Source organism: Durio zibethinus, chromosome 22 (assembly GCF_047325235.1).
Source record: "Durio zibethinus cultivar Kanyao isolate XHJ-2024 chromosome 22, ASM4732523v1, whole genome shotgun sequence".
Taxonomy (NCBI): domain Eukaryota; kingdom Viridiplantae; phylum Streptophyta; class Magnoliopsida; order Malvales; family Malvaceae; genus Durio; species Durio zibethinus.
In genome coordinates, this window is record NC_143183.1 from 14,772,945 (window position 1) to 14,784,500 (window position 11,556).

General features: G+C 30.8%; 1 protein-coding gene across 1 annotated transcript; it reads right to left on the reverse strand.

Annotated features, from left to right (window-relative positions):
• Positions 1-677: 677 nt before the first annotated feature.
• Positions 678-2,140, reverse strand: LOC111307331 (transcription repressor OFP12-like). Its single transcript, XM_089751751.1, has one exon. The coding sequence runs from the start codon at positions 2,040-2,042 to the stop codon at positions 1,398-1,400; it is 645 nt and encodes a 214-aa protein (XP_089607877.1). The 5' UTR covers positions 2,043-2,140; the 3' UTR covers positions 678-1,397.
• Positions 2,141-11,556: the final 9,416 nt, after the last annotated feature.

Here is an 11,556-nt window from a genome sequence, read left to right on the forward strand (position 1 = left end):
GGATTCGGGGTACTCTCACAACCCACCAAATGTCAAAAGACTCAAGAACTTGCAGCTTAAAATTGGTCTTAAATTTAGTAATAATGGAGACACTTAAGGACGAATCATCTGGTGTTAACCTTACCTAAACCAACTATAACTTTAGGGATTATTAATTATTAATTAATTAAATTGTAAAAATTAAAGCATTAATTCATTCTTTTCTTGCAGTTGTTAGCATCACTCTTTGTATCCTCTGGTTTGTCTCCGTTTCTGGTTTATATTTACATATAAAATAACTAAAGACCAAACCACCCTCGCATTTTCTAAAATTATTCTTGATACAAATCCCGCCCCTTGCTCTCCTCCAAGCAATTTTTAGGTCTTTTACATGCTCTTTGCCTCAGTGTCTTGGATATATCTATATTTAACCCTATAATCCAATACTTTGGACTTTATCAATTCAAGCCCTTATGCATTGAGAGCTCCATTTGGATTTAACTTATGAAGGTCAATTATAATCCTTCTTGCCGATACCTTGTCTTCCATTAGTATCAATTAAATATTCTATTGGATACCATTGAAGCCACCTTTTATTTTAACATTAATTCTTCTATCTTATTAAAAGAAATTGGGCACATTTCCTTAAAGTATGTTTACATTTTATAAGATTCAAACTCGGGTCTTCCCAGAAAAAAAAAAACAAATCTTCACTTTGAGGTGGAAGATTATTGAACAAGATCGGCATCATTTGTAAACTTTGTTTGCTTATGCATTATTTGTCTTTTGTTTTATTAATGTATTATTTTTGTGCCCAAGATTGACATTGAATAATTACAAAACTTCACAGCTATATCCTTAGAATTCAACTTTAATTATTGCAATAATCATCACTAAACGGACCCGACATGTAGCAGCAAAGTTGTCCGAAATATTAACTCCATAAAGGTAGCCAACCTCGTGATTATGTGTGCAAAACTTCCCAACAAGTTAAATGTATCCATGGACCACAAACAGGTTCAAGAACAATGATATACGAAATTTTCCTCCCCAAGAAATCACCATTGCCAATATTCAACCAAGGAGGAATGCTTAACAAGAAATTACACCGTTTTTTTGCATGACCTTAGGCATTAACCAACACAAATTTTTTAAATTACACAGCCAACGTACAAAAATTACTCTAACCTTCCTCGAGACATCAACATCCAATGCTTGCTTCTTCAATTGTCAATGCCATTAATTTCTTTGTCCTTTTGCATCCAACACGCTCTTTTTTTTTTACCAAAGACAAAGTAATTAATTCCCATGCAAGAGTCCAAAAACAAAACAACCGCCAATATTTTTCATTGATTTTTTTTCCTAGCAACGTTTTTCATTAGGAAAAAATAAAAGGAAAATAGAGGGAAAAGAGGGTATCACCGACGGTGGTTTTTAGGTATGGGATGGCTATCAGATTCCTGGGATGACGACAGCAAGCAAACAACAATATCAGAAAAAGCACTAATAATAAACTTGTGGGTGTTTTGGGAGTTTAAAGTAAGGTAACAAAGGAGTAGTTCATGCAGGAAATCCCAGTCCTTCTTCACGTCAGTTAAGTTTCTTGCTTCGATCATTTCTTGCATTGAAAACCTGAAATCTTTGTACGGGTCCGGTGAGTATTTCTTGACTGCAACGCCTCCATCCAGCGGTGGTTGTGTCTCTGTACTAAACTCTGTTTCGGGTCTTGTGTCGGGTGAGTCGATGATGGAGTTGGTAAGGCCTGGAGAAGAGAATAAGAAACGATGGGAAGCGAATATGGTGGTGAAATCAGGAGGCGACTCGGTGTCAGAGTCAGAGTCGGAGAACAGGTAGTCGGTTTCAGTGGAGGGAGTCAAAAGAGACTTGGAGGTTGAAGCTGATGAAGAGAGGTCATAAAGGGAGTTGAAGTTGTTGAGTAGTTTTGTTGATGAAGTTGTGGTGTCATCATTTTTTGTGGGTGATGGTGTTAAGATTGAAGGTTCATGCTCCGATTTCAGCTTTGCGAAGCAGTGATGAAAGCTTTTCGGGAACAACTTCGACATTTTCCTCTCAAGAAGCAGGAGAGACTTGAAGATAAAAAAACCTAGAAACTAGAAAGAGAAAGAGGTGGGCATGGTGGGGTTTTATCATGTGGAAAAACTATGCCAGCAAAGATTTCCTTTTTGGCATTTTTATTCGGCTACAATTGCTTATCGTGCTTTGCATATGTAGACTGGACATGTCAATTTTAAATATTCATAATATTATATATAATAAAAGTAATATAATTTAAAATTTTAATAAAAAATTATATTTGATTTTAAAATATTAAAAAATATATTTTTTATTTAATATATTTATATGAATTATAATATAATAATATTATATTTTAAAATTAAAAAAAAAAAAGACACAATTAAAGATGATAAAAGGGGTATTTTACCTTGACTAAGTTGTGAAAAGTAAGAATATTTTGATTTGGGATAAGAGGGGTAATTTACCCTGTCAACTACGGCTGTATAGTAAGTTTTGACAAGTGAGAATATTTTGATTTGAGAGGAGCATTTGAACTGCTCTATCATAAAATTCATATATAAATGCGAATATTAGATAATTTCATAAAGCTTTTAAGGAGAGAAAAAAAGAAAAAAAAGGAAAGTTCACTTCAACATATTTTTTTTGCACCCTGGTTCTTTTCTCTGTACTTATTGTGAGAGATTAAGGTTTTGTCGGACCACAAAGATTGAAACCTATATATTACAAACACAATGAGATACTTTTACGTAGGACCTCGAAAATTTCCTTTCTATACACTTGCTTTCCTAGCTAACTATAAGCTATCAGCTACTCAACGCACAATGTTGGGTTCATGCCTTTCCCAAGGTTGGGAGGAGTAAACTTACACCAGAATTGTATAGATTTGACCGGCTGATAGGTACAAAATTAAAGTAGAGATATTTGCCAAATATAGATATTGGAAAGAGATTCATTTGTTTAACTAGTTTATTTGTATTTTGTTGTTTTTTTTATAGAATGTAATTATATTCTGATTATAAGCTTAATGAGGTGTTGACTAATAATATTATGATGGTAATATTTAACAGATGAATGATAGTTAATGTTGAAAATTGGTTTCGATGATCAATAGTAAAAATTCGGGCACTAATCAGTAAGATTCGTTTGGTTTCTATCACTTTTAATTTTTTACTCGTAATTTTTACTTTTTATTTATTTTAAAAAATATATAAAAAGAAAATAAAAAAAATAATAAAATGGAACTTAATTTGTGTAGAGGAGTTCTTTGACAGGGAGAAACAACATTACAAACACGTAAAATGAGATGTGATGTATAGCAGCAAGCTGCGGGTAAGGATTAGTATAACAAAGAATCAGACTAAGAAAGTAACCAAAAGAGAAGGAAGTTTTAGTTAGAGTAACAATTTGTCAATATACTATCCCATTCTTCAAATGAGTTGTGAGAGTACTTATATATATATATATATATATACATATTGTGGATTTATGTATTAGTAAATTCAAGATCCAAAGCTTGCATCTTTATCATGAATTTGTTGATGATAATCTTCCACTTGTATCTTTGGTTGTAGTCTTTTTTCAAGTCTTATTAAAATTTAAGATGAAACTTTCAAAGAATAAAGGAAAATTAACTTCAAGGTGTGATATTATTTTTCTTAAGATTTATTTCGTCCCTACCAATCATGGTATACAAAAAGATATAATCAAAATAGCTTTAAGATATATTGAAGCTTTATTTGATTTCAACTTACATTTGTGATATCAAACCATTAAACATTTCCTAATAGAATGAAAATATCAAACTTTGACCATTAATTTTTACAAAAATAACTTAACTTTATTTGAGAAAGAATAAGAGAAAAGAGAAAGTGATTTCTGAATTTTAGAATCAATGACCATGAACTCAAATGAACTCTTACTATCCCTATTAATAGAGATTAAAGAAAGGGGTTGTGACCCTTTAGAGAATAGTGATGGCTTTTTGTATAAATAATTTCACTTAAAAGACACAACTTTAAACCAAGTCATATCTTTATGAATAATTTTGGACATAAGGCTCTTTATATCTACGTTATAATGCAAAACTGAGTTACCAAAACTATTTTTAACTCAGTATTTTTACACAACAACATGCGGCCTTACCTTATGTCATCTCATAAAGTTGGACATGTGCAAAAAGCCAAACAGTATAGAGCAAACACAAGATAAAAATTGCCAAAGAAACTTTCATTTTATGATCATTGTATCAATACAAAAATTCAACCAAAAAACAATTATAAAAATCAAAGTACAAAAAAAAGTGTTTACAATCTGCAAGAAGTAGAAAGAGTTGGACTACCATCATGTTAAGGATCACCATAGCCCCAATCTAATCACACCAGTGGAAGCGAAATCAAATAATTAATCAATTATACAAGAGATAATAATTTAATGTGGTTCAATCCAACCGACTTACATCCATGGATGAGAAATAAGATCCATTAGTTGTAAAGAATTACAAACAAATATCAAAGCAAATCAAACACTCATAACTAATACCAATAGATCCTCTTAATCTACTCTAGTCCTATGAAGTATTCTCAACTCAAACAAACACATCTCATGTGTACCTTTTCAATGCAAATAAACATATATCTATATGTACCCATTCATCATTATACCTTTGTGGACCCTTTCAGTCTCTTTTAGTCCACTATCATGTATCATACAAACATACATACCCATAAGACATAAATTTTTAGTAGTCTTATGGGGTGTTTATCCCATAAAATCTTATAACTTTCTTACATTTTTTTTTTTCATACCTAATCTTGTAAAGACTTCACCTATTTATAAGCATACAAACTTGACTATTAAGAATTTATTTTCTCTTAAAATTTTTTTTTTGCAAGTCAAACTTACTTTTTAAGATTTCTTTTCCTTTTAGAATTCTTCTTCTGCAAGTCTTCTTATCCATCAAGTAATATCTAACAAATCTCAAACAAATCTCTTATGGGATTTGAGTCATTATTCCCAACAATCTCCATCTTGACTCAAATTTCATCAAATCATTTGTTTTCATGCTAAACATACTTGGTTCCACTTGTAATGAAAGTTTCATAATCATCTTCTCTTGTGTATCTTCATGTTTAATGCAAATAAATCTTCAAAATAGGAACTTAACTTCTTATTTGAATCGAGTTCTTCTGGACTTACCTCTTCCAATGGCTCGAACTTTTAACTCTTCTTAGTCTTGAACCTTCAGCTTTGATACTATTTGATAAGGATCACTACAGCCCCAATCCAATCACACTAGTGGAAGTAAAATCAAATAATTAATCAATCACATAAAAGACAACAATTTAATATAGTTTGGTCCAACTAACCTCCGTCAACGGATGAGAAATAAGATTCATTAACTGTAAAGAATTACAAACAAATATCAAAGCAAATCAAACACTTATAACTAATACCCATAGACCCTTTTAATCTGCTCTAGTCCTATAAAGTATTCTCAACCCAAACAAACACATCTCATGTGTACCATTTCAACACAAATAAATACATATCCATATGTACCCATTAATCATTATACCTATATGGACCATTTCAGTCTCTTTTAGTCTACTTCTATGTACCATACAAATATATACACCCATAAGACGTAAATATTCAATAATCTTATAGGATGTTTATCCTATAAAATCTTATAACTTTTTTAAATATTTTTCTCATATCTAACCTTGTAGAGATTTCACCTATTTATAAGCATACAAACTTGACTATTAAGAATCTCTTTTCTTTTAGAATTATTCTTTTGCAAGTTAAACTTACATTTTAAGAATCCTTTTCCTTTAAGAATTTTTCTTCTACAAGTCTTCTTCTCCATCAAGTAATATTTAACAAATCTCAAATAAATCTTTTATGGGATTTAAGTCATTATTCCTAATACATCAGCAACAAAAACTGGAGCAGCATTAGTTAGAGTAATAGGAGTATCCCTTGGAACAAGTGCAATGGCATCAATCTTATGTCCAACTGAAGTAAGCTCGACACTATAACTATTGGCTTGAAGGTCCCTAGCAATGATAGGTGGGGCATTTAAGTAAAGGCTTGTTGAAATCCTACCAATCCCTTCCTTTATCGTCATCTTCTCAAATTAGGCTAGCTAGATCTTCGGGGAACTTCACATTGATGTCATTTGGTGGCATCCTTATTGTAATAATGTATTGATCCAGAGACTTAATTGCTAGATGTAAAAATTAAAAAAATTATAAAAAATATGAAGAGTTGCCACTAATCTTTTTTAGAGTATGTTGACCACCCAAAAATTTTATCTTTTTAATGAAACAATAAAAAAGTTTAAAGTTTATTAAAAAAGATAATTTTAGTCTACAAAAATAAGATCGGGTTCGGGAGTCGATTACGTGTGGGGAAAGATTAGCAACTCCACAGTGCCTATGAAGTTAGTACTAGTTAACCACACGCTATTTATAATTTTGGACAAAATTGATTTTTATAATAAATTTAATTATAATTCCCTTCATTTTTAAGAAAGAAAATCAATTAAAGAAACATTTTTATTTAGGAATATTATAAAAATTGTAAATTAAATAAATACCTTCAAATTCTCTAACATAAAGCATAATTCAAAAATAATTTTTTCATCTAAAATTTATCACAACATTTCCTTAAAACTAAAAATAATATTCTTTGAAAATGATAATTATTGATGACTTTCCAACATTTAGACAGAGTACCAAAAATTATATTCCATAGAATATTATTTTAATAAATTATTTTTTTTTAAATTATTTTATTTTAAAATAAGTTTTTTATGTAATAAAAATGAAAAAGGCTATAGTAAACCATAATTAATAATAATTGCAATGCATGTACATGCACGATGAGTGCAAGAAAAAAATATATGCAAATGTATTTTAAATGACAAAGAGATTTAAATTTAAGATCGCGTCTTTAAATATAAAAAGACTATTTGAACTTTTCAACCTCTAAGCAGAGTTTGGGTGTGACATTTTATATTTAAAATCTTATTATTTATTTTTTTATTCTCTATCCAATTTTATTATCTTAAAAAACAGGATTATACAAAAATTTTTAATAAAATAATATTTCCTAAATACTCCATCATCTAGGTGGCATTCGAGAACAAATTATTTCATAAAAGGTTCTCACATAAATCTTTGAATTTTGGGATGATATTGAGTTTTCTAGAGGATTATTGTTATGGACTTCACCTAAGGTTTAGGGTTTAATTTAGGGTTTCGGATTTCATATGAGGTTCTAGAATTTTGAGTTTCATTTAAGATTTAAAGTTTCATTTTAGGGTTTTAGATTTTACCTAAGGTTTAAGGTTTCATTTAAGGTTTCAGATTTTTATAGTTTCACTTTAGGTTTCACTAATTTATGAGCCTCACTAAAAATTTCCAATACTTTAACAAATTTTCAAAGCAAACTTATTTTTTATAATTTTAAAAAAGAATTTTTACATTTTTATTTATTTTCCTTTTCATTAAAAAAATTTATTATTATTATTATTATTATTATTTATTAATCCTTTATTATTTAATAATTCTCCAATATCTAGATAAAATTATTTATTCTTACTATTATTATTTTTTAAAAAATTTAATTTTTAATTCCCTCTAACATTTAGATAGGGATTTCAAAATCTTTAATTTTTAATTTAATCAATCTTTTATTTGTTATTATTTTTTTTTAGATTATTAGTATTTTTATTTGATAATTTAATAACTTTTCAATATTTAGGCGAAATTAAAATTTCAAATTTTGATTTAAAATTCTCTCCAACATTTAAGCAAGGTTCTCAAAATCTTTTTTTTTATAAAACATATATTTTTATTTATTATTATTATTATTGTCATTATTATATTTGTGTAATTTTAAAATGCGCGAGGATGAATGAAACCAAGAACGAATTAAAGCATGAACCATTAAATTACATAGTAATTAAAATAAGCATAGAAATTTAAACAAAATATGCATGAAATTTTAACTTAAGTAACATAAAAGAAATATGCATGGAAATAAAAATAAATTTATTGGGCTATTTAAAAAAAAAAAAAAAAAAAAAAAAAAACATGTATCTAAAACATGCGCATTTGGGCTTGAAAAGCAAGGTTAGGCCTTAAACTTTCTTATCCTCATGAAAGGTTAGCATGCAAGAAAGATAGCAAAAATTACATACCTATCAGTTGCTTTGAATTTTTTCCTTTTCTTACCACCATGAACGGCAAACAACAAAGAAAACCGAAATGAAAGTTATGAAAAGACTGGCTTCCTTGAACCACAAAATAGTGAACATGAGTATAGGGTTTTAAACTTATGCCCACTATCCTTATACAGGAAAATAGAAAATGAACCAAAACACATGAAACAAGGAAAAGCCAAAAGCTTCAGGAGCCATGAATCCAATATAAAACGAACCATGCAAGAGAGCAAAACCATCGACAGTAAACATAATAAAAACGTGAAAAAAGAAAAACATGCGCCTTTCTCCTATTTTCCAGTCGTTTTGTTCTTCCTTTCGTACTCTTCAGGTTCTTCTTTTATTTTTTTTATTTTTCTGCATGCCTTTTCTTTGCTGCGTTTTTGCCAATTTTCTAGTGTTTCTTTTTCTTTTTTTTTATTCACCGCTTGCTTCCCTTTACCTCTTTTGCTGCTGCCAGTTTCTTGGTATCCTGCTACTTCTCCACTCCTTTCTTCTGCTCTCTTTTCTTCTGAGTTTTCTTGGTTCTTCACTGCTTGCTTTCCTTTACTGCTTTTACTGCTACCAGTTTCTTGGTATCCTGCTACTTCTCCACTCCTTTCTTCTGCTTTCTTTTCTTCTGCGTTTTCCTTGGTTCCTCACTGCTTGCTTCCCTTTACCGCTTTTGTTGCTGCCAGTTTCTTGATATCCTGCCTTTCCAGTTTTTTTGGTATCCTTTTTTTGGTTTTTTGCTTCGTCACCTTCCTTTCAGTTTTTATAATTTTTATTTTTGTTTTCCTGCTCCTGTTTTTTATTTTTGTCTTTTTCGCTGCTACATGCCCAGTTTTTTTCACGCAGCCGCTTTCTCCTTCTTTCTGTTTTCTCTTCTCGGTTCTCCTCGGGTCATACTACTCATGGACCTTGCAAAGGGAAGAGGCACCGAGGAAGGACAAAACTAACAGAAGCCAAGAGATTCACCGAGGCCCACAGGAGCGCACTCCCATATAAGGCCTTGGCTAACGTACGATCCCCGCAGAGCTCTACCTTCAAAGGGAGCTATGTAGACAGACTTTGTGGTCTTTACTTTCATGTTTGGAGTAGGTAAATCGTGAGGAACAGTAAGGAAATGGCGTTTTTAGCCAAAACAGTGTCAGTAGCCCCAATCAGTTAGCCTTAATCTTCTTCTTTCTGTCTTCTCCTTCTTTTCCTTTGTTCTTTCTTTTTTCCAGTTTTTTCTTCCTTCTTTCCTCCACCCGAATGCCCCATTTTCTGCCTTTCCTCTTTTTTTTTTTTTGCTTGCTTGTCCTTCGCCTTCTTCTTTTGGTTCACGCCCATGAATATTCATGCCATAGCCTCAAGTTCATGCAGCAGTTTATCACGTTCTACATGGTTTCTTTGTAGGCCAATTTCGTCCATGTTTTGTCTTTGCTTCTGGTTATCAAAGTATCCTTTCTTTGCTCAGCCACCTCGTCTTTTCTTTCTGTTTAGAAGCTACACGTTGCCATGGATTCTGTAGATAGTTTTCCAGGTTGCCTATCCTCCTACATTTCCTCTACAATTTGTTTTTTGTTTATATTCCATGGCATGCAAGCTCCTTTTTCATGTGACTTTCCAAGCAAGGCCGAATGGCCTCTTTAATCCTTGGATTCAGCCCCTATTTTATGGCCATCTTGAACTTTACTTGAGCCTTGCTCCATAGGCTCTAATGCTTCTATAGCGGGCCAAGCTCTCTTTCCTTTTTTTTTTTTTTTGAATTTGTATAATTTTTTAGTATTAATTATATTTTTTTATTATTAATTATATTTTCTATTTTATATTTATAATTATATTTTCTATTACCTTCTTTGATTTTTATATTTTTATTTTTACTTTTTATTTAATGGTCAATAATAAATCATTAATAGGTTTTAAGAATAGGTAGTTATCGAGCCTTTTATTAGGTCATTTAGACATTCATTTAGGCTTATTCAACGGGCCTCACCATGAGGCCCATATTGGACCTTACTCTTAAACATTTAAAAATAGTACATGTAAAGGGCCTGAAAAGTTATGGTCAGAGCCCATTTGTAAAATCGAGTTCAAATTAAAATGATAAAATATTCCTAACAAAATTAAGTGTCTACAATTTCCTTTTTTGCATATATATGAGGATCAAGAATAATGCAAAAACATAGACAACAATTTTGCTTGGATACTACTTCTTAAAGAAAGTTTTTTGGTTTTTTTTTATTTTTTTTATTTTTATTTTTTCCTTAAGATGACCATGACTAAACTATAAGTCAAAAGATAAAGACGACCAGGATTGAACCGCAGGTCAAAAAAAGTGACCGAGACTAAACTATAAATCAAATAAAGTGAACAGGATTAAACCACAGGTTGAATGAGGTGATCGATAATCTGGGCTTTCATGCTAGCTAAATTGGTCTTAAACTTTCATAGATGCCAACTAATCTGGGCTTGCATGCTAGTTAAACTGGACTTAAGACTTTTTGATGCTTGCTAAACTAGGTTTAAAACTTGAGTGCTAGTTAAACTGAGTTCAAATTTTTCTTGGTGTCAGCTAATCTGGACTTAAATTTTCATTGGATGCTAGCTAAACTCAGATTAAAACTTTATTAGTGCTAGATAATCTGGTTTAAATTTTCATTAAGTGTCGTTAAATTGGGCTTAAAACTTTACTGAGTGCTAGTTAAACTGGGCTTAAATTTTCATTGGGTGCTAGCTAATATGGGCTTAAAATTTTATTGGTACCAAATAATCTGCATTTAAATTTAATTGGGTGCTAGACAATATAGGTTTAAATTCCATTGGGTGTTGCTAGATTGGGTTTAAAACTTAGGTAAACTTAAATTTTTTTTGGGAACTAACGAGCCCTGTTATTAATGAAAGAGATAAAAATTTTCTCTCTCAATAGATTAGATGATTCTACACCGAGAGATTCTTGTTGATTCAAACAAACTTCACCATTTGAAAGGGAAAAAGTGTATACTTTTTCAATTAATATGGGTTTACGTGTCAACTAATCTAAACTTACAAGCCAACTAAACTGGACTTTATGTGCCAGCTAATTTAAGCTTGCATGCTAGCTAATATGGGCTTTGCATGCTAATTAAACTGGACTTAAAACTTGGATGCCAGCTAAATTAGGTTTATGTGCTAGCTAATCTAGACTTACGTGCTAGTTAATTTGAGCTTGTGTGCCAGTTTATCTAGGCTTTGCATGCTAGATAAACTTAACTTAAATTTCATTGAGTACCAATTAAATTGGGCTTAAATTTTCATTGGGTATCAGTTAAATTGACCTTAAATCCTTTTTTAAATGCTAGAAAAAC

Coding starts and splice junctions, on each gene's coding strand:
- LOC111307331 (XM_089751751.1), bottom strand. CDS start 2,042: ATGTCGAAGTTGTTCCCGAAAAGCTTTCATCACTGCTTCGCAAAGCTG.